Source organism: Chelonoidis abingdonii, chromosome 2 (genome assembly GCF_003597395.2).
Source record: "Chelonoidis abingdonii isolate Lonesome George chromosome 2, CheloAbing_2.0, whole genome shotgun sequence".
NCBI classification, from domain to species: Eukaryota; Metazoa; Chordata; order Testudines; family Testudinidae; genus Chelonoidis; species Chelonoidis abingdonii.
In genome coordinates, this window is record NC_133770.1 from 20570414 (window position 1) to 20594500 (window position 24087).

Genomic DNA, 24087 nt, shown 5'->3' on the forward strand with positions numbered 1-24087 from the left:
GGCCAGCGCCAGCAACCCTATGCGCATGACCGAAGCCCGCAAGCGCTGTCTCCAGCACCCGGCTGTAGATACAACCGTAGCAGTAACTGCGGCGTACGTCACCAAGATTAGTCCACACTTTGGCGCATTGGCATGCGTCTCAGCAGTCTTTTTTTTGTTTCCTAGAGGCGAGTGTGGCGCATGCGCTTATCTGACAGTCCCCAGTGCGCCTTCCTTCAGCCAGCCAACCAGCGGCCTTTCCTTGCCTTCCCGCTCTTGGAGGAAGGGCTGCCTCCACAGCCCATGATCGGCGTCGCGACCCCCAGCCGTTCAGTGCGGCCCCATGTTGTGGTAGTTTGTTTTCTCTTGCGGCGGTGGTGCGGAGCAGGCGGCGGGAGGCGTAGTGTCCTCGCCCCCTGCAGCCTGGGCGCCAGCGGGTCGGCGCCGAGCGCTTCCCCCACTCCGACCTCATTGCAGCTGCGGAGACACCGCCAGGACGGCTGCCGCCGCGCAGGAGCAGCGCCATGGCTGCATGCCTTGGAGAGCAGGTAGTTGAGACCTGCCGGTGACGACTACCGCGGAGGGCGTGGGCACGGTGCGCTAGGAGTTATGGCGCCGGGCTGTCGGGAGCCGCCGAGAGCTCTGGCCATGGGCCTAACGGGCGGGGACTTACGGCGCGAAGGGGGCTGCAGGTGGCGTCGATGGGGTCTCCTGAGAGTGTCTCCTGTCTGGTTTCCTGTGCTAGGGATTCATACTTCCCGAGCAGAAGCGCCGCGGAGCGAAATGACTCGGTTCTGGTCAGTTTCGCGGTTGCCGACAGCTTCGAATAACTGACCAGGCCTGTCAGTTGCTCTTGTGATTACCTGTGGAAATTGTGGGCACAGCCAAGGGCTGATGTCGGGAACCTGAGGTCTCACTGATTCCACTTTAGAAGATCTTTTTCGTACGTAAAGGGCGTACGCTTTTACAAAAGTGAAAGTTTCTATAGTTTGTGGTTTTGGCGCTCTCTTTCCAGAAAGCTCTTTCTCACCACTGGCACAGCAGATTTCCAAGCTTTGACTGACGGCTACCTATAGGTCTATTTCATCTTGTATCTTATATTCAAAGCCTGTTCCTGACATTTAGAATCAGATAATGTGACCACTTGCCAGTGATTAATAACTTATGCCTAAAAACACCTTGTGGAGTGGTTATCGCTATTAACAATGGAGAATTCCAAGCAACAGGCAGATCAAATTAGCTTGCTCATTAGTCACGAACTAAATGTGACAAGCCAAGGTTCAATGCCAGAACTCTTAACCCACTGGGCCATTCTGTCTGAGGATGAGTATAAAATTAAATAGCATATTTTATCTTGCCTATTCTAAAAATGTCTCAAACCAATGTTTTACATATCTACAAAATGCAAATCTTTAAGAGTTAAAGATGGAAAAAGATATGCTGGGTTCACATCTAATCAGTTCTTCAGAAAGTTAATGGAAAAATGTTATATTCAAACTTCTCCCTGCCCTCTAGCTCTTGGAATCAGTTTCATTGGAAAGTAACTTGTATTTAAATACTTTTTAATAGTTTTTTTTACAGTTGGGTATATAGGATGCTGCCCTTGGTAGAAACAATGGCAAGTTATGATATCATTCACTATTATGAGCAACCCATTTGGGAACAAGATTTACTCAAAGAAACTGTCATAGTGCTGAAACAGGGGTATCCTTGTCACACAGAAGTCAGATAATGTCATGTTAACCGTGAGCTCAATTGTTAAAAGAATATAAACATAATTACAGTCCCAGTGAAGAGAAGCCCTAAGAAAATGATTATCTATATTTAATCAAAAATAGTGGTAAAGTTGAAAATTGCGGAGGATTTTGGGGTAGCGATCAGAATGCGAGAACATGGTACAAGAACATGATTGTGTAATACCTTAGCATCACATTTTATGGTGTCAAAATATTGTTTGTATGTTTTTTTCAAAAACCTTGAGGTGACTAGATGAAAAAACTAGTGCATTTGTTATGTGAAACTGAACTCTGAAAACTTGAGTTCTGTGACTGAGTTTTTAAAATTCCAATTGTAAAACACTTCATATTTTGGGAAGGAAAAATGTCCATTGTTTAAGTGTATTAAAAACTGTTGCAAGCGTGCATGCATTCTTTTTGTGAAAACATTATGCTATGACAGGCAAAGCAGGGAAGCTGGAATTGATCAAAATGTTGTTTGCAAGCGTTACACCTTATATTATGATGTGTCCTACTGTAGTGCTAGGGCCCTAGTCATGGACCAGACCCATATGCTAAAGTGTGGTTCAGAAAAGGTTTGTTCAGCGTCAGCATTGCGTTCAGTATATGAACAAGAGGTTGAAAGAAGATTGTGGCCCGTGTCTCAGTGAGCTTACAATATAGGCTATATATACTTTAAAAAAAAGTGGTGCACAGTTGAATAGTTCTCTCGATTAAGATGTAGTGTAGACAAAGTTGCTATAAAGACTATCTCAATGTAGCTAGTAAAGATGTGAACCTTGGTAGAGTGGGTTAAAATATATATCAGGATTCCATAAACATCTGAAAACTGTGCTAAGATGCTGTATGTACAAATAGAAAAGACGTAGTCCCTTTCTGAAGAGTTTGCAATGTAATTTTAAACACGTCACAGTAGTAAAACAGTATGGTCAGGATGTGGTTGGATTAAAACAAGGAACACAACAATGAGGTCTATATGTACTCAATTTAGTATGTGCACATCGGGTCAATTTTTATAAAAAAAATATGCATTAATGTTGGTAGATTCAATTCTTGTTCCTCATCGCAGAATTAGTTTAAGGATGAGGTGAGATAATGCTGGTGCGTCTAGAGATAGGGGGCCACTTTCCTATGTTACGTTGATAACGTAACGAGACATGGAGATGTTTGTGGAATAATGAACAGGTGGTGATTGTTAGCTGCGTGTAAAACAATAAAGACAATGGTTGGGTGCTGTGGCTTTGAAGTAAAGATAAAAGTTGAAAATTGATGTAGATGAAGAAAGCAGGACCAGAGCCAAGCGAAGGGTGTGCTGAAAAGGAGGTAAGTTATGGAGATGTTCAGAGCTACTGAGACAATAAACTTAGCCAGGCATGTTATGCTGACTGGAAGGGAAGTGATTGTCTCAAGGAAAGCTCTGAGGAAGATTATAGTAGACAGTTTGGGTTTTGATAAAGAGTCGAGCTCTTTGGATAGAGAAGGGTTGGACCTATGAGAAAGAAAAACATAATTTCTGCACTAGACTCTAGCATCCTTCCTTTCATCTTGCCTGTGGTTGGCCATTGCACAATTCAGAGCTGTACTACAAATTCTGAACCACTTTACAGGTCAGTTAAAATGTTGTCGTGCGCTTCACTGTAATTAATTCTCTTGACAATGAAAGGCAAACCTAGAGAGTAGTAGCCATTTTTGTGCAGTCAGATGGGCGGAGTCCGGATATTTTGGTTTTACCTTGATGCATCTACTTTGTTCATGCTATCTGACAGTGACCATTACTGTGTGTGTTCGCATTGTTGCAATAGTTGAAACTTACTTGAAAGGCCTACAAAGATTAGAGTAATTGAAAAATTTTACACAGATCTTGAGTCAGGACTATTGTATCCATCATGTCTATGCCATAAGCATTGTACTACTTTGAGAGCTAGCAGCAGATGGTTTTAGCCATGAAATGAAACTTATACTCGCTTCATACCTTTTGGATAGCGTGCCTCTGAAGTCTTATCATTTCTTGATGTAACAGTATTACATAAGAGTGCCAATGACTTGCAGTGTGGAGTATCTCAATGAGTAAGGGCTTACACAAGTTATAGGATTGCACAATTTCCCTCATAGGGGTACGTCAGATCTTTTGCCTCTTTCAGTACATACAGACCATGAATTGATATAATTGAATTTTGACAAAATAAGCTATGTCAATATATACAGTTCTTGCATGTGATATTTATTGAAATTCTTTTCCATTTTGGGTTTGTTTTTAAAAAAGTCTTGAAATAGCTGTTGATCAGCGAGCTTAGATTGCTAAAGAAGATGTTGTTTTATGGCAACCAATCACAAAAGAATATATTAATGGTAAGTTCCGTTCTGATTAAGCACTGCTTCTTGTGACATCTGAATCTGAAAAGTATCAGTGTGTGGAGAAATACAATTACACACAATACTTTCTAAGCCTGCCACGGTAGGTAAAGAGAACTATGAACAGCTAAAGGAAAATAATTTCATTAAAAATTCTGATGTAGCTGTATCTCTTTGCTCCTCTCAGACTTTAACAGTTTTAGACTAGTCCCATGTCTACAACACACCTAGACACAATTAACCGAGCAGCCAACAGAAAAGCGAGTCAGTTCAGATTGAAAAATAGCACTGCAACTGTCAGGCTTTAGACAGTGTTGAAATACTGGATGCAAGCTCACTATTGAATTATGTCATGGAGGATGTTAAAGTTAATTGAGTTATTCCCAGCATTTCCTCTCCTTTGTTAACAAAAAGTTCCTGCCAGCAAGAACAGGTGCAGCTTGATAGATTTTTAAAATACCTGTTGAGGAACCTATGTAAACTAAACAATATAAGCATATTAAGAAAGATATCTGTCAGCCTACCGAACATTGATTTAATTAGTTGTTAGAATATAAATGGTTTTCCTGACCTATTTACATAATGGTTTTTTGACAGGGATAATTTACAAGGTTTTGTGGTTAATAAATGTGGATGTACATGGTATTCTAAATCTTTAAATTGACAAAGTATATGGCAAGGTAATGAGCAGCATTGAAATGAAACAAAAACGAAGGGTGAGATGTATTATATTAATGAGAAATGCTTTATGTTAAAGAACACATGATTTCTACAAGTGTTTAGCAGTATGACTTTTTAGTATTTCCTAAAGAAATGTTGGTCTAATCTGATTGTAGTATTAAAACATGAGCTGCATGAATTTAGCCTCTGCACTAAATTGGCACTTCTTTTTGCTAACCAGCAAGATCTGCATATAGCGTACAACATATTGAAAGCATTTTTATAGCTACTTACATTTACATTCAGATGCTGTATTTTTATTTTTGATTATTGTAGAAAATGAGCTATTGTGGTGATTTTTGTTATACTTTATGTATTTGCATAGTCCTCATGTGGAAGGAAGATTAGTTAATCTGCCGAGAAACAAGACGCACTGATCTTAAAATTTTGTTTTATTTGTTAATTAATAGTAAATGTTACTACCTAATAGCGGATATATTAAGTATGAAGATTGATATAAAAAATTTATAAAAACATGTTGCGACTTAAAAATTACTGATATAGCAACATAGAAGTATTTCGAGTATTATCTTATAATGTTAGTGTTTGCGACTCGATTGTTTTGAGGGCATCATTTCCTAAGATCAGTATAGAAGTAGTAAAACTCAGTCCTCTCACACTTAATTTTGTATTCTAGGTTGGAAAAGAAAAAAAGGTTTCGTGCTTTTTCACCTCCCTTGTGGTTTCTTAACTCTAGTTGAACTGAACTAAGTTATTCAACTAGAAAGAAAACATTGTGTCTGCACTGCAGAAGAGCTGCTGCTGTCAAAACTGGTTTAGCCCTGCATACGGTATTGGTCCAGGTGCTATGACTGTCTACATCCAGTGGTTGACTTCTTTAAACTTGCGCAGCAAACATGTATGCTTACTATCCTTTTAGAGAATTAAGTTTTATAATGATGTCTAATTTGTAGAAAAATTTAACCTAGACTGTAGGTTTGTCGAATATTCAAGAATTGTATTTTTAATTAGTTTATTTTAAAACAATGTGATGTCATATAAAAAGTCCAGCTGAATAAAAAATGATTTATCCACACTAGAAAAACACCAACTTTCATACGGTTGGAGGCTTGCGGCGCGCCCTATTATTTCTTGGTCTGGTTGTGTGTGTGTTGTGTGTGATGTAGAGAAAGACAAGGTATGTGAAAGTAGAATGAATTGATTGGTAAAAAATAGAAAGGATGAAAGAAATGCATGTATTACCTTAAGCAAAAGAGCTGAAATGCTGCATCGCAGGTGTTCAGGAATCAAAGACATCCCGAGGAAGCGAATATTTCTGTCCAGCTTAAGTGCGCCTTTTGTGACATCATATCCTTAAATCGAGTAAAAAGTTAGTAAGGCTATTTAATTTACGAAGTATTGGTCATGGCGGTGCCCCAGGTATATTTATTTTTGCTCTCATTTAGATTTCCTTGATTTGTTATGTTTGCATCCAAATTATTAATCTGTGTAAATAAGACTTAGTATTGTTCTTGTCTATGGTGCTTCACATTATCTGGGTTGTTAGTGTTAGCAGAGTTGTTGTGCATATGAAAACAGAAGCGGTCTGACAAACTGTGAGTCCTGAGTCTAAACTTTGAACAATTTGATTGTTGTCCTACACCGGAGATGGCAACCGTACTACACCTGGCGTTCGGTATTCCTCGACAGGTTTTTGTAGGGAGACCATGGCAGCCGCAACCTGAACATTGGCCCGAGCGCGGTCCCTCACCAGAACGAAGGGCGCCCCACAGTGCGGTCTATGCCATCTAACCTGTTGGTTCCCACTCTGTTCTGGTAGGGATACCTGTGGATCTGAACATCAGGAATATCTGGTCAGTAATAATTCTGTGTTTTGTCCGTACTGAAGGCTTCCTGTCGCTGTGTCTCATCTGCCTCCCTGTGAGTGGTTTGAGTCTGGGTGACGTCTCCATCGGGATTCAGTTCCACCAAGGTCCTGTCCTCCGTTATCTTGAGTGAGTGAATCTGCACAATCGCAGCTGTGCCACACTTTTGGTAAAATCTGTGTGAAAGCAAGGGTAATTGAGGCAGTAGGCCGGTGGGTCCTTTTGGTACGCGGTATTGTGTGTGCAAGCATCGCTCTGATGAAACCTCAAATTCCCTGCTTGTGCGATGGTGTGTGAATGTTCCTCCTGTAATGGATAAACCAAAGACGTCTAAGTGCAGGACAGTTCCTAAATGTAGATGCTAGATCCTTAAGGTAATTAGATGGGTCTGGACGCCGTGGAAATTTCTGCGAAATGGTCTAGCTAACTCGGGGGGACCCAAAACTCAGTGGCCACTGTTACGATCTTGGGACAATAGACCGAGTGGACGCTCTTAAAGACAAACTCGCCATCTAAAAACTAAACGAACTAAGAAAAGTTAAAGTGTTCATGTAGTGGAAGAGCAGCTCATAGTGGACAAAATCAAAACTCATCTCTTTCAAATAGTTCAAATAATAAAGTTAAAAGCTTTATTTAAAAGCCTCCTCTCCGACCATCTGACGACGCTCCCCGCTGTACTCGTTCTTCGAAACCCGGACGATTCCAACACCCTCCATACATATCCACATTCTCTATTGTAAAAGGACCAAAAAACCCCTGTGTTCTTGTCCCCTTTGTTGTCGGCCTCAAAACTGATTATTTCGTGTTCCGCTACCACATTAGAGGAGGTTGGCTCCGCAAACAATAGCTCCCCCCCTTCCTGCGTCCCTTTTCCTTAATACTATGTCTTTCAAGAATTTGAAGGAGTGAGACCACAATAATCAGCTCTCAACGGTCATTAAGAAAAAAGCAGTGAATCGTGTCTCGCGACAAGCAGGCAATCATATCAGTTTTGAAGCCCAATAGGGCATAGTGAGTCAGGAGTAGAGAAAAAATGAGGAAGAAGTCTAAAAGGTAGAATTAAATAGTATTATGAAGATTAAGTAAGATTTGGCTTTGGTGCAAAAGTGCGACGCAACGCTGGGAAAACAAACTCATATAATGTGAAATCTAAATCTGTAAGTAAAGGTTGCATATTTGGGAGATAAATGGATTATAGGAAGAGAGTGAAAAAGTAAATCTTCTACAAGAAGCATGTAGAGATGGTTAGCGAGTTAACTTTGTGAAAATTGTGTGTAAAAAGGAGCCATGTTTGTTAAAGAAGAAGAATTCTTGTTTCCTTTGTGCAGCTTCTGAAGAAATGGCCCTTTTCCAAAGAGAATGCCTGTAAATTGATCTGCATTAACTATTTATTATAGCCAGCTATGTAAGTCCAAAGTCAGATGTGATAGAGAATTTTGTTGTTTGAGAGGGAAAAAATAAAAAAAGGGGAGAAATGTGTATGTATCATGTAATGTGAATCTGTGAAATTATGTGAGTTCTAAGTGATATTATCTAAACCAAGCAAACTAATCTCCGTGTTGTTGGTAAAACTCCTGTTTTGTATGATATGTAAAGTATTGCTATATACTGAGTTTTGTTTTCTCGTTTTTATTGCTCACTAAAAAATTACAATTTTGTATTCTTTCTCTTAATTCAAAGTTGCAAACCAGCCAGACCTTTTTGCAGACACAGTTAAATTAATGTTGTTTGGTTTCGGGATTTAGCATTTAACTTTAAGAGTTGGAACTTCGAGTTCTTAACAAAATTTAAGATGTTTTTAAATAAAGACCAAGTCATGGCTGCAATAGGGCATCCAAAATTCGGGAGCAAAGGAGAGAGATTCTGGAGTGCTGGTTCGTTGGTTTTATTTACCTGTAGACAAAGCAAATTTAAGACCCTGATAGAGGACGAGAGAACCTTAAAAAGTTACTTAGACAGTGATCCCTTCTGATAGCAACAGCAAAAGCGTGACGGTGCACAACACAGAAGGAAACAGGATCAATGCGTCGACAAAGCGTTGACCCTCAAAACCTCAGCAGTGGACATAGTGCTGGCTGCCCAAGGAGGGACCGGTGCTCTACGCTGGAAAACAAATATTTGATTGAAATGTATAATAATCTGACTAGGTTATATTCAAAGTAGAGGGTATATGCGTATCGTGCTAGCCACTTAAAAAATCAAAGTATTCACATTGATCGTTCGCCATAAGAGCCAAAGTCTTGATGATGAGAAGTGGGGCTGAGCTGGGGGCCTTGCTTCTACGACTGGTGCATGAGTGTTTCAGCCCGTCTGGTGAGGGAATGTTGTATCAGGCGGAGCCTGCAACGTTGAACCAGGAGTCCACAAGTAGCAAAAGCGTCACCAGCGCGTGGCAAACCCCTGTTAGCTGCGCTGGGCATGACGTACCTGGTGGCTGCTGCAGGGACTTGTAGGCGAATCACCGCGCTTGGTGGATGCAGCACTGGTGGGCATCAGGTGTGGATACGCACCAGCGCTGTAATTGGCTCAAGCCGTATTAAGAGTATCCCAGCATACTGTCAGCCTCTCTGGTCATCACCTTCGCACTCCATCTGCCCTAGAAAGCGCTTGGGAAACAGGTTAGCCACGGACAGTTCAGAGAAGCCTGGTATGAGGGAGGTATGAGGGGTGAAGAGGAACCCGGAAGAGGGAGGTACTGAGGGTTTGAGAGACTCCCAGGAGTTCATTGCGCCAGGGAGCCTTTTTCCAGCAGGAAGAAGCTTAGCTCAGTCACAGCCGCGGGACTTAGGAGTAGAACCTAGAAAGAGGAAGCCTTTTCCTGGTAAAACTTTTTATTATAATTATATGGATGGCAAAGTTTTGGGAAGCAGGGGGGCGCACATATGCGCTGCTGCATAGGATGCTCTTAGAGGTGGCACTACGCTCTTTGCTTTCACACAATAGGCACAAAGAAACCCCGATGGCTCTTCCAGTAATTTTTTAGGGTGAAGCCTAACTCCCCAACCCCACCCCCCTTCCCAGGTGGCTTTCCTGTGGCGTGTGCAAGATGGCTCTGAGATAGCTGCTGTGGCAGATGTGGGTGTAGGGTCAGTGTTATTTTTCACCTGTAGCTGCTCTTTGCTCTTTCACATATGGTGCACAGGAAACTCCCGATGGCTGCCAGAGTGAAGCAACCCCCACCCCACCCCTTCCAGGGTGCAGTCAGCGTTGGCAGCCCCCCCCTTCCCCTGTGAGCCGCCCTGAACATAAGTTATTTTAAAGTAATCTCAGTGTTACTTGTAATTAATGGGTAATGACGAGTGTGAAACCAGCCATCCTCTAATCTAGCAGCTGCGGCCTCTCTGATGCTATGTATTCCCAGAAAATGTGTATATATTGCAAGCTACCAATATACTCTTTACAAACAATGCGGCTCTTGTGATTAGAGCAGTTTACTCATCTGTGTTTGTTTTTTAAAGTGACCGGTTTGAATATACGCTTCCAATCAGGCAGACTTAATGAAAAGACTGCGAAAACTTAAGAAAAAACACCAAGGAAAGAGTCAAGGAAGAGATGCAGTGAAAGCAGTTATGAATCATGTTTATTCCACAGAAAATAAATTAAGTGTCTTAGACTGGAGAGATAAGATAATCAATGAAAAAAAAGGCTAACATGTAGCGTCAATATAAAGGAGTGAAGCTGCAAGAGTAAAGGAATTGAACTACCAAGGAGTAAGCCACGTAGTCTGTCGTGCTAGAGCATCATGGTGAATGTCCACACAGACCGCATTTGCAGTCAATGCTAGACATGCAGCAAGCATACGGTGCCTTCCGCACCCCTCCCAAAACTCAACCCATGTGCACCCACTGTTCTCAAACCACCCCTTCCCGGCATCCTGGTTCTTACCACCACCAGCTGCCCCCAACACCCATACTGTCACCTCACCTTCCTATAACTACGACCCCTGACCCTATGCACTCAACCCCTCCTCAGCGCATGCTAGCATATTAATCTCAAGTGGCAGCAGGCATGCAGAGCACTCATGGACTATCATATTCAAACCTCGACGTTTACGCTCATCACCCTACCCCCTGCCTGTTTTATGCTAGCTAGTTATTTTAATAAAGGATTTCTGTCTTTTAAAACAGTTTTTATTATTACAGAAAGTAAACATACTGTACCACAAGTGAAAAAATAGGCACTGGAATCATTGGCAACCACTGCACGAACTGCGTGAAAGGTCACCCAACCACTTACTGTTTTGGTTCTTATTCAGAGCCTCACGAGGATGGCTCCTTAAGGCATTCGCCTAATCCTGACTGTAAGCAGCCTGGCCCTATGAATTATGATTTGTGGTCCGGTGCCTCTCTAGAGCCCTGACCTCTCTGGCCTGGTATCGAAATTCAGCCTCCGTACGCCTGTTGAACTCAGGTCCATTTCGAATCGACTGAGAGTGTTCACCCAATCCCTCACAAATATTGATGGAGATAGCAGTCAACTTGGTAGTAATCGCCTGGATGCTTGCCTTCCCCCACGATCTAGCATTCCCATAGAGACTTCTCCTAGGCACTCGTTCCACCTGTTAAAACGGGCCAAAATAGGCGATCACTTCCAGCAGGTCATTCTGACGACCGGCTCAAGCCTGTAGTAAGTCTACCGGTTCGCTGCTTCCTGTCCAAGCACTTGCGCGCTGTTATCTTACGTTCATGAGCCAAAGCATTAGCAGGGTATCAGCAGGCTCTCCAAGGATCGAAAATGTTTGTCGACCTTTCGACGTTGCCCCACTGTGATTCTTCCGGCTGGGAAAATAAAGTCTCTCGGCGCTGCAGCTACTTGACCTGAAATTTGCCACTGTTCCGAAAGATGCGTGCATCACGACCTTTCCAGCCATCCTGTGTAAATGTCAGTGAAAACGCCCACAAGGTATCGCACAAAGGCGTCCTGGATCCGCAACCATAGAGAAATACCCTAAATTCTGATTAGAAGTACTGCGAGATGCCACGGGGTAGGTGCCGGAGAATTAGGGATATATGCTGTATATCCCATCTTATGTGCCCTCCACAGTTAGGGAAACCCATTTGTGGACAAAGCTCATCCAGGCAATGTTTCCTGTCGAATTTCACAGAGCCACACGGCGTGTCTTCTAGCAGGGATGCGATTTACATGCCTGCAAACTTGCAGCACCCATCTGTATTCCCAGAAGAGCCGTCGACTTTCCCAACTACAAAGACGTGTTTGACGAAAGGTGATTGGATGGTTCATTTTTTGGTATGGTTTTTCGTGGTGTTGTCCTTTGGTGATGGTTTGTTCTTGTCATTATGCGTGCAGCTGTTGTGATGGTATTGTGCCCATGCTTCCAGACTGCAAATAAAGGCCATGAGGCACCCGCTGCTTCCAGTGTGCATGGGGAGCTCTCAAGAAGTCTCGTGTCAATAACTGCGTACCAGTCGATGAGAATTATTGTGCGAAGACTCAGCACCACTAGTCCCATGAAGTGGCTTTTCTTCATCCTAAAAGTTCTTGCAGCCACGCTCGTCAGCCCAGACTTGCATGACGATGTGATCCACCACTCAGTTGCTTGTTTCCCGAGCCCAATGGCCGGCTTCCACGTGCCTGATGCACGGTCCGTTACTTCCACAAGCAATTCTAGTGTCAGGTCTTGTTCAAGTGCCGAAGATACGGATTCATCATCTGAGCGTCTCCGTCGTTAGTCTTCACTTTGGAGCAGAATGGAGATAGCTCAACTGCCAGACGCGATGTGTTGCAAACATTCGTATCAGTCCACATAGGTCGGCTCTAGCAGTCGGCGTCGTCATTTCCTACGAAATCACGCAGCCAGACTCACAAGGCATGCCCAAAACGGCTCAAAAAGGGGAAGCGATTGCAGCACGGTCGTTGGAACAGAAAACGGAGGACCTGTCCCTCTTCCGTCTGCTTCCCACAACCGCACTGAGCCAAAATGACGATGGTGCTCTGTGGATTAGCTGCCCACAATTGCACCACTCGCAACGAGCGCTGCAACTGCTGCAAGTGCTGCCCAAACACACAGCAGCAGCTGTCGTACACATACTGTTACACCACAAGCTTTAACTCAAAAAACCAGCGCTGCAAAAATGTAAGTGTAGCCATGGCCTAAGTAACCTTTTCAATTTATCTGGCATAGAAAACTGGTTGTTTCAGGGATCCCTGACTAGCCTGTTTGGAATCCTAATAATTTTTGTATGTTTTCAGTTAGTCTCCTGTTGTATCCAAAATTGTGTAAGGCATGCCACCCAGGTGACTGCCCCAAAACAGAGTGCTAATGTGATGATTTTAAATATCGCTGATGAACAAAGAGATAAAGAACAGTTAATATGTGAAACCCAGAAAATGTTGGTCATGGCGTAGCTTGACCAAAAGGAGGGATTGTGAAAGTAGAATGAATTGTATTGTAAAAATAAAAAGGATTAATGAAATGCTGTGTATACCTTTAAGCAAAAGAGCTGAAATGCTGCAATCCAGGTGTCAGGAATGCAGACATTAAGGAAGCAATAATTGCTCCACTTAAGGGCCATTGGTGAAGTAGTATCCTTAAATTGATAAGAGTTAGTAAGGAAGTAGGATATGCATGCTGTGCCCCAGGTAAATTTTACAGTTTTGCTCTCTTTGTTCCTTTGTTTAGTTGGCATCCTTTTATCTGTGTAAATAAGATAGTTTGTGTCTTGCATGGTGCTAACATTATCTGGGTGTTGTTAGCAGAGTGTTGTGCTAATAAAACAGAGCAGTCTGACAAACTGAGTCCTGAGTCTAACTTTGACAGTATGGTCTAATGTTTTGCTTGGATGAGAGGTTTTAGCCATCTCATCCGAGTGAAATGCTTGAACACTGCATTTTAACAACAAGTATATAGGACAAGCTTTTTCTTAGCCTGCATTGGTATTACTATAGGAACACTGCTATGCAATCTTACAGCTGATTATCTACCACCCTAATGGAGTCTTTAAAGGGCAATTTTTTATTTTAGCCTAGTAAACAAGGCTTTATGTATTTTAGTGAAGGTTTTTGAAGAAGGAGCTAGTAGATATGGAAAGAAAAATGAGATCTCCTTGCTATATTAAAAACTTGTCCTCAGAAAATCCTTACGATTTGCTGTCCCTTGTAAGCAGGATAATATCTGTAAACATTACCTGCTATACAACTCTCAGAATCAAAAACTAATCAATCTACCAAATTATGGAAATGCGACTGTCAAATGCATGCAACAGTGCTCCCATGTACTAGAAAAATGTAATGCAAGGAAAAATATTGCCAGTGAAATGAACATACTATGTTAAGAAACCTTAATGCATGTTAAGGGATTGTTGGCAATTCCAAAGGGAGATCAAACTTATCTAACAAAATGGCTGACTTTCAGCCAGTGTGTGTGCAGTTTTGCACTGACTTCTTTCTTTGATAGGCGGGTTTCTTTTGTTATCTTATTGTAGCGATACAGAACCAAACAATGGACCACTTTTTTCCGCTGATGTCCTTTAAGTCTACCCTTCAGTTGGGAAATCCTGGTATGTTTTAGCATACAAATTTTCTTGTTTTCTTCCCTTGCCACCTGTGAAAGTTAATGTAGAGCGCTGGTGTCCTTAGTGAGTATCTTTCAGCCTTGCATCAAGTGTCTGATGTTATCCACGGTGGCGAGGTGGGAAGATGGAGAGAGTCATCTTCTTGTCTCACTACCTACTGTAGGAGAGCCTCTAGCATGCATGTGGACTGGTAGGGGCCACTTTTGCAGCAGGTCTTGTGGTTTCCTGTCAGGTTGCGGTTTATTTTGTGTGTGTGAATTCTTTCTGCTGCTGTCTGAGAGTTGTGGAAAATGTTTGGCTGTCAGTCTTACACTACCTTGAATGATACCTTACAATATGTACTAATTACTTATGCTAAACAATCCGTTTCATCTTGCATTTTGCTGTGACACTGGGACTACTTTTCTCAGATGTGAAGAAGAATTCTCTGTGGCTTGACAGCTTGTTTCTCACCAACAGAAGTTGGTCCAGTAAAAGATATTACCTCACGCCCACCCTCCACCGTCATTTTTACAGTTTGTCTTTTGTGCTACTGCTGATGCTGGGGAGCTTTCTTTCCCTCTTACATGTTATATTTTATGGGCAGGTAACTATGCTTGACATTAACATGAACTGCTTCATAAGAATTTCTCTGGGAGCATCATCCACATCTAACGTTTGTTCATTTACTTTTGGTTGTATTATGAATTCCTGATATATAAAGGCCTAAAAAGGAGGGGGGCGGGGGACTAAAATTTTTGTAGCTTCAGAAATGAAAAATTTACATGATTGTGACTTGCTATTCTCCAAATAACACTAGTCATACAATGAATCAAACACTTTGATGTTTAATATCTTGCAAACCATAAGTGTTAGAAATGAATGCTTTTCACTAGGGGTTCCTAAATTTATTTCTGTCATGACTCCATTCTTGACTACACAAATACTTGTAACCCTCTTATGGGCTCATCTAACAATACATTTCAAAGTGTTAAATCAAATTTTGATAGTACGATGGTAATTTGTAACTCTCACTTTTGGTCTGTAGATTTATTTGTATTACGCTAGGCATAGTACAGAAATGAAAGTAAGGTCCCTTTTCTCCAAAGACATTACAGTCTAAATACATGAAACGACGAGAGATTACAACAGACAGATATGGGAGGCACAAGATAAGTGTGAAAATCATAATTCTTGTAATAAGCAGTGTCTAGCCATTGTTGAGTCTTTGGTAAGAATCATGGCACAGGAAACTTTAATGAGAGATTTGAAAGAGGATAATGTAGCTTTGTGGATCTTTACAAGGAGTTCCTGTAATGGATAAGTGATGGCATGGGAGAAAGTGCAAAGATATTTAGAGGATACTGATGAGTGATAGAGGGGCTAATGGATAATAAAGGCTGGTAGAGTTGAGGGCAAGGTCTACAGTAGAAAACTCTTGCTGGAATAGTAATGTTGATTAGGACTGTGATTTTTTTGAATTTTTTTTTTGACATGCTTCTGTGCCGGGAAAAGCTCTGGTGTAGATTGTTACATCACAAAAGCACTTTTAAACTGGTATAATTTATTTTGTTCACTATAAACTGTACTGGCAAAAAACCCTATTTTTGCTTATTAGAGCTGCATCTATAGTAGGAGAGGATTTGTCAGTGTAGTTTCCCCTTTTCTAGTGTAGACCATTCTGAAGTAAAGGTTGATGGCAGCATACATACCATTGTAAGAAATAGGATGAGTGAAGACCCAAAGAGCCGTAGGGCTTATCTACACACACAAGTTGGTTCTAGTGCTTTAACTATACCGATATAGTTAAAGTAGTATAACTCCCCCTTAGTGGGCACGGTTATACCAGTATAACCTATTCCTCTTTTTGTACAGAATAATCTGTACTAGTATAAGGTAACTTTTTATTAGTATAACGTGCCCATGCTAGGCGCTGTACCTGTAGAACTGTTGTTAAAAAATCACACCCAACTGACAGTTATATTCGTATAAAAACTGCGTAGAGTAGACCATGCCTGTGAATGTATGGTGAGCAGGGGAAAATGGAGAAAGTATGACATAATCGGAGCTGTAATTCAGGAAAATGTTTTCTGCAGCGGCATTTGACTATACGGGGATCAAGATGGTATTTGGTAAGGCTGGAAAGGAGGAGGTTTTAGTGGTCAAGGAGCAAGATAATGTGAAGTCCTGGACAAACATTTTATCTGTGTGGGCAGAGAAAAAGCTGGATCTTGGATGTTATGAAGGAAAAAATATTATGCTTGGATGTGGAGTGTTGCACTAATATGCTAAGTAGTTGAGTTCCCTTCGTTAGGACCTTAAAAAATGATGTATTGTTTCTTTGCCAAAAGAAATCTAGAACAATGCCTTTTGCCTTTTATACCTCATCATGCATGACTTGACTTTCATTCGGTCACAAGCTACTGCAAACAATTTTAATGGCATGGGAATGTATAGTGACTACCATTTTAGTTTGAATACTGTTGTATTAGTGATCACTGCCTTAGCTGAGTTTTCATTATTTTTATGCTCACCTTGGGTTTTCCATGAGTGTCGTCAATGAAACCTGCATTTAAATTAGACAAAAGGAAGATAACTAGGGTTGGCCATTGGGTGGAGGAATTGTCACAGAAGGATACCTGGTTGAATGGACTTGAACACACAAAATCCTAAGTGGAAACTGAAAAGGTGTAGGTTTTTAAAGGCTTATTTCAAACCAAACCATCAAAAAATCATTCTGAGATTGGCCCTAATTTGGTACCCCTTTGTTGTAAGAGGCAAATAATTGTACTTATTCTAGTCAGGAAAGTGATTATGTAAAAATGGCGCCTGTCTTATAGAAGCCATTAAAACAAAAAACATGTTAATCCAAAGTTCTAGTGGTAGCCTTTTTTTATACTATAACCATATTCCAGTTGGGGGTGAGGAATGGATTATTCTCTCCTCCCAAGAGATGGGGTCCCTCTATGGATTTTTCTCTCCTCACAAGAGATGGGGTCCCTCTAAGTTACAAGTCAGACATGTTAGCTGGGCATTATGGGAAGATTGTCTGAATGCTGCATGCTGCACCTGTTTTGTGGATAAATTTAGAACGTCAGTTTTCGAGGTTGCCAAATTCTCACCACTTACAAACAAATTCACTTAAAAAGCAAAATATTTCCTGATAACCAGTCAGCACAACTTGGCTTTTTTAGGTAGTGTTTAAATACTTTTTACCGTCTGAAATTTGGTTTCACTGCAGACGTAGCATACTTTCTGTTTGTGGGCTGACCCTTTGTAAACTTTTCAATCAATGTGCTGACATCCTTTCCTACATTTGATTTCCCCATATTGCAGTCTCAACTTCATTAGCAATAAGACCTCTACATCTTACTATTACTACTTCCTTACTAAGACCAAACTACACCTTAACTTTTTGAATTAAACAAATACTAGAGAAAAATTGTAAAACAAAAAAGGCGTAGGACTGTAATTCCTAAAGAGAACAAGTCATTGCATCAGGATTAGAAAACTTCTGCGCTTCCTATATATATTCCAATAAGAACTATCTAATGTAGTCTTCTTCTTTACAGATGATGACTTTGATCAGTTTGATAAGCCTGGTGCAGAAAGGTCTTGGAGAAGAAGAACTGGAGACGATGACTGGGACAGGTAGTTAACTTTTTCCCATTGTCAGACGTATTACATTGCTTTAGTTTCTTGGAGTGCCATTTTGTATTCTAATTCTTAAAACAGTGCAAATTCAGATACTAATGAAGCTGTTGGCAGCTATGTGTCTGTCAGTGGATGCTAAATGTTGGCAAACATATATACCTGCCTTGACAAGCTTAGAGTCTGAAGGCATGAACAGCTACAATACAGCATAGAATAGATTTTTTTTAAATGTTGGATATATGTAACTGTTTTTGCAATCAGCTTTCTGACTACACTTACCTTCTCAGTCACAGAATATTTAAAGCTATTTTAGCCAGTCTTTGGAGGCATATGCCGTAAACAACTGATAATTTCTGTTAAAACTTGTGATCTTTGGCTACCTTTAAAAAAAAAAAAATTGTCTTTAATCTGAGTCATTCTTTTTTTTTGGTCGGGGTGGGGGAAGGTTGGGTGGATTTCTTTTAGATTTTCTGTTGAAAAATATAAAGCTATTGAAAAGATTTGAAAGTGTAACCAAATTTAGGGCTTGTCTATACTGGCAAGTTTCTGTGCAGTAAAGCAGCCTTTTTGTGCTCAAACTGTGGGCGTGTACACACTGTCAAGACACTTTGTGCACAGAAACTCCTCAGTTGCAGTGCTGCAAAAAAATCACCTTGAGAATCGTAAGGCTGTTTGTGCAGAGGCTCCAGTGCTTTATTGCCAGTGTAGACACTTGATTGTGTTCTGTGCTGTAATTGGCCTCCGGAGCCGTCCCACAATGCCTCAAGTTACCACTCTGCTCATTGTTTTGAACTTGGCTGCCCTGAAGACATACATCACTCCCCTTTCAAAGCACCGTTTCTGACAGCCATCTGGGACACAAAGCAAACCATTAATGTGGAATGCTTGTGCTGTTGAACACAGAGATATGTGTCTGTGTGTGTGAGAGAAAGTGCTTTGCAGAGAGCCCAGGGAGGGAGGCAGGGGCTGATGTCAGGGTTTCCCCCTCCCCCTGCTTCAGGACGGGTTGCTTCCTGCCGCTGTCTGAACTTACAAGACAGCATGCTGACATACTGTGTGGCCCCGAAACACACTGTCTTTCTCCCCGCCCTCCATACACACTCACACCTTGTCTCTCACTCTCCTCCACACCTCCCCCCCTTCAGTTGAAAAGCAGCTGGCAATATAGTAGGATGCCTATGGAACAATGGGATTGGGAAACCTGCATCATATGATGCTGTGCCTGCCCCATGAGGCATTGCAAACCCTTCCCAAAGCACTCTGCAGCCAGTTGTACAGTGGGGTAGCTACCACAGTGCACTGCTGTCTTTGCCGTTGCAAAAGCTGCTAATGTGGATGCGCTCCAGCATCACAAGGAGCACGGTGTGGACACGCAAGAGCGGTTTAATTCCAGTGTTTTATTAAAAGTGGTATAACTTGTGGCGCAGAAACTTGCCAGTGTAGACATACCCTTAGTTGGGAAGCAAAGCTGTGTTCTTTTGTATCGAGTCCTACAATCCAACTACACTTGTCAAACTACTTGCCAAAAAGGTTTACACTTTCTCTTCCATGCTGGTAGCATGGTGATTTGTTCAGACATTTAGTATAGTAAAACCGATGTAGAGTCTAATCAAAGTCCCTAATTGATTTAATGCTTTTGTCTGATCTTTTACTCTGTTTACAGTACAATTTTTATCCACTCTAAGGACATGTCTAGGCTACAAACTTTTGCTGCCGCAAGTTACGTCGGCATAAAGCTGCTAAAGTTAGTATATCGCTTGTGTGCATGCATTCTTGGCTCCTTGCATCAGCGCTGTGCATAGTCACCAGAACTGCTTCTTTTGATGCACAGTGCAGTGCACTATGGGTAGGCATCGCAGTGTACAAAACTTTACTGTCCAGCGTAATGTCTTTTGGGACGTTTTAGCAATGCATGGTGGGGCAGAAACAAGTCATGCAGGGGTGACTGGGACTGTAGGTCAAGTTCCCATCATACAACTTTCTACACCCCTTAGAGTCTTCTCTATCCCATAATTTTTGTGCCTGTGTTGAAAATTCCATGAACCTGCTGTGACATTCCCCAGGGTACAGTCTGGACTAGAGATGATCAAACTTTTTGGTCTGAGGGCCACATCGGGTTTCAGAAATTGTTTGGAGGGCTGGTTAGGGGAGGCTGCGCCTCCCCAAACAGGCAGGCGTGGCCCAGTCCCCGCCCCCATCCGATTCCCCTGCTTCTCACCCGACGGCCCCCCAGGACTCCTGCCCCATCCAAATGCCTTGTTCCCTCACGCCCCCCCCCCCCCCCGAACCCTGCCCATTCCACTCCCAACTCTCCTGTCCCTTGACTGCCCCAGACCCCTGACCCCTTACTCGCCCCCCCCCCCATCTGCCCCCCTCTCCTTACTGACTGTTCCCCCCCCATCCAACCACCCCTTCTCCTTATCCCCTGACCGCCTTGGAACCCCCACCCCTGACTTCCTCCAGCTGCCCCATCCACACCCCCACACCCACTCCCGCTCCCTGACTGGCCCCGGAACTCCTGCCCCTGACTGCCTCCCGTCACTCCATCCAACCCCTCCTCTCCTTCCTGATTGATCGCCCCTTCCCCCTAGGACCTCTTCCCATTCAACCACCCCTTCTCGCTGACTGCCACCGGAACCCCCTGTCCCCTATCCAACCCCCTTCCCCTTTACCACATTGCCTGGAGCACCGGTGGCTAGTGGCGCAGCTGCACCATGACAGGCAGCCATGCCACCTGACTGGAGCCAGCCACGCACTGCGCAGCACAGAGCACCTGTTCAGGCCAGGCTCTGCAGCTTCATTGCCCCAGGAGCTCGCTGCCCAAAGCATTGGGCCTGGTGGCGCAGTGAGCTGAGGGTGCGGGGGAGAGGGAACGGCAGGAGAGGGGCCAGGGGCCAGCTCAGGGGCCGGCGAGAAAAGTCCCGCGGGTCGGATGTGGGTCGTAGTTTGCTCACCTCTGGTCTGGTCTGTTGAACAGCTGTGTTCCCTCAATTCTCCCACCTGGTGTGCCTTCTACACTACTTCACTGTGAGAGCAACAACTCCTGATCTGCCCCAACACAGCCTCCAGCATGTAAATCTCTCCAGCTGTACTATATGAGTGTTACAGCCAACCACCCATGAATTATACTTTGGGCAACACCAGCAAACACCCCGTCCCAGACTTTCTCCCAGAAATGTGCATCTTGTATTGCCCAGTACTCTCCTGGACAGTACAAGCTCATATAAAGTCCATCGTTTCATTAATAGATGTGCACAAACCTGATCTCAAATGGAGTTTCTCAAACACTTCAGTCCAAACACACACACGTTTAGATAAAACAATAAAATGAGTTTAACAACTACAACAAAAAAAAGATTTTAAGTAATTACAAGTAATAAGGCATAAAAAGTCGGAATTGGTTATAATGAAATAAAAGGTAAAGTGCAACTAAAAGCCGAAGTTTCTCTCACCACATGCTCTAGTAGTCCTCCTCTCCTTCCACTCCCTCCCCCCGCCCCAGTTCAGTGTTAATTTCCTTGTCCTTCAGGTATGGTTGATGTAGCGATGAAGGGAGAGAGAATTTGGGGCCTCTGCTCCCCTTTCTCTTTATTTGAGAATAATCTCCCGCTGAGGTTCAGGAGACCACCTTGCATCAACCTAGTTGTGCATGTATCTACACTTAAAATGTCTACCGCCAATGTAATTTCTCCATTACACTGACATAGTAACACTAAACAGCGCTGAGCCGTGGTCAATGTATTGGGGTTGACGTAGCACAAGTGAAGACACTGAATTACCTATGTCAACCCTAACAGTCCTCCAGCAGCTGTCCCACAATGCCCAACACTGACCACTCTGGTCACAATTGTTAACTCCACTGCCCACAGGTTATGGTGACCAGAAGCCTTTAAAACCCTGCAAATTTTGAAATGCCTTTTCCCAATTGTCCATCTTGGCAAGCACACCTACCAACTTTCCACTGTTGTGTGAAACTGCCCAGCTGGCTCCATGTTCCAGACTGGGCTGCACAGGAGATATTGGATCTCCTGGGTCTGTTGGGAGAAGAGGCTGTGAAAGCACAGCTATGGACTAGCGGTAAAAACATGGACGTCTATGAGAAGATTGCACAGGAGGTGCAGGAGAAGGGGTCTGATGGAGATCAGCAGCAGTCCCATGTGGAAGTGAAGAAACTAGCAGGCACATGAGGAGGACAAGGAGGCCAACAGTTGATTCAATGCCATGTCATGACCTGCCACTTTTACAAAGAGTTGCATGCAATAATTGGGGGAGAGATCCCACCATCACCCCACACGCCACCATGGATAGCTCTGAAGAGTCCCCAGTTACAGGGTCCTGACATGGATAGGGAGAAAGTGGAGGAGGAAGAGGAGGGTGACATGCAACTGGAAGGTCTAGCTATGCCGCAATCCAGCACCTGTTTGAGACTCCACTGCAGTGCAGTTGAGCATAGGCAAGCCTCATGCCGAAGAAGGAACCTTGCTTAAATTTGTTAATTTGTTTCCCGACTTAGGACACAGCTACTGACTTTTCATTAATCTAGTTGTATGAGAAAAGATAGTGGTACAACAAAGAGCTAGAGCTTTTATCTGCTTTTTGTCCCTATAGAGTTAGGCCAGGGGTGGGGGGCATGAGGAACAGTTTGTTTATCTCTCAGGAGGATGTCCTTTGAATCGTTCTGAGAGAGCTCGATGAAACTTCCATGGAGGTACACAGCAATCCTCTCCCAAAGATTTCTAAGGGGCTGCCTTATTTCTTCCTCTGCGGTAGTACACTTTCCCACGTCAATCAACAATGTCTTCAGAAGGCATCAAAGCAGTAAACAGACTAGCAGCATACAAGCCTGGGTGGCTTCAGGATGCCTGCAGCAGCTGTACTCTCTGTGCTTTTGTTACCCTCACGAGTGAGATAGCAGCTAAAATCACCACCACCTATGGGAAATACTGCCACTATTCAGTGCCATTGCCCTGTATTCAATTTCATGCATATCCCTCCTCGTTTCTCATATCCCTGACAGGCCATACTCACCACAGCTGCCGAGTACAAGTACTCTGAAGCCAAACTGTCAATAAGCATGTCTTTTTTTAAAAATTTAGGGGAGCAAGGGAAGGTAGTTCCAAATCTTACCTTTCGCTTTCCATTTGCGACTATAATGATGAAGTATCTCTGTATGTTTTATCTGTGGCTGCTGCTGTTGGGGGATTCCCACTCCTCAGCCAAAGAACACCTTAGCCAGATAAGGAGGAAAAAGAAGAGGACTTGGGATGATATGTTCTGCAAGTCAGTTCTGAATCAGACAGTGAAGAGAGGGTCCGGAAGATGAATATTGCAGATTGTATGGAGAGGGAAAGAGTGGACAGAGGAAAAGCTCAAGAGTGCCAGCAGGAAAAGGAGAGGGAGATGCACCAAGAAGTAATGGGATTTCTCCAGGAGAAAACACGGATGCTGCAGACTCTTGCAGACCTATAGTTTCAACAATCCCAGGCTCACCTTCCTGTGCAGTCCATGGAGAACTCCAATATAGCACATCCCTGCATACTCCCCTCTGCCAACATTTCACATGGCACCAGGGGCATCTCCCTATCCCTACAGCTCCACACTGGCAGACATTAAGGACAATATACATACAGTGACCTGTGAGTGCCACGCTTGATGCATGTGTAGCTAAAATTGAAATAAATATTCCTTTCTGTTCTTTAAGTTCTGTGATTCATACATTTTAAGATTTAATGTATTTGCTTTTAACTTGAAAAGAATTTTTTGGAGGTGTTTTCATAAGTAAATAAAACTGAATTGTTAGGAAAATAATTCATCATTATTAGTTCCCAGCATATGTTGGAGAATGCCTGAAAGTAGTGAAAGCACCCACACAGCCAGTATTGTACACTGTGACAACTCGTGGGATCAGTGGCAAACAGCCTAAATCATAAACAGCAAGCACCATAAAATTAATAGGCACATTGTCAGTGTTATATTGATAGATGTGCAGCAAGCACCACGTAATTTGTAACAGGCCCCCAAACTGCAGGGCCAGATAGAGCACAGTACACCACAACCTATTATTGTGGCTCTCTGTTGAAGTGCTCTTTCAAAGCCTCCCTGAGCCATAGAGCTCCACACTGAGCTCTTCTGATGGCCCTTGTGTCTGGCTGTTCAAACTCGGACAGGCACTCCACCTCTGCATTCCGCCCCAGTGGCAACTCTTCCCCTTTGTTTCACAGATATTATGCAGGACACAGCAGGCAGCTGTAACAACTGGGATAATTTTCTATCTGAGGTCCAGTCTTGTAAGTAAACAGCACTAGCACC

The 24087-nt window shown here is 43.0% G+C and overlaps 1 protein-coding gene across 7 annotated transcripts in view; it reads left to right on the plus strand.

Moving 5' to 3' along the window:
* The window catches only part of RBM33 (RNA binding motif protein 33), a 185594-nt gene that overhangs the window by 6058 nt on the left and 155449 nt on the right, over nt 1-24087 (plus strand). For all 7 annotated transcript variants that reach the window (XM_075062195.1, XM_075062196.1, XM_032775613.2 and 4 more), the window contains exon 2: nt 17697-17775. In XM_075062195.1, coding sequence (XP_074918296.1) covers nt 17697-17775 — 79 coding nt within the window. The remainder of the gene's footprint in view (nt 1-17696; nt 17776-24087) is intronic.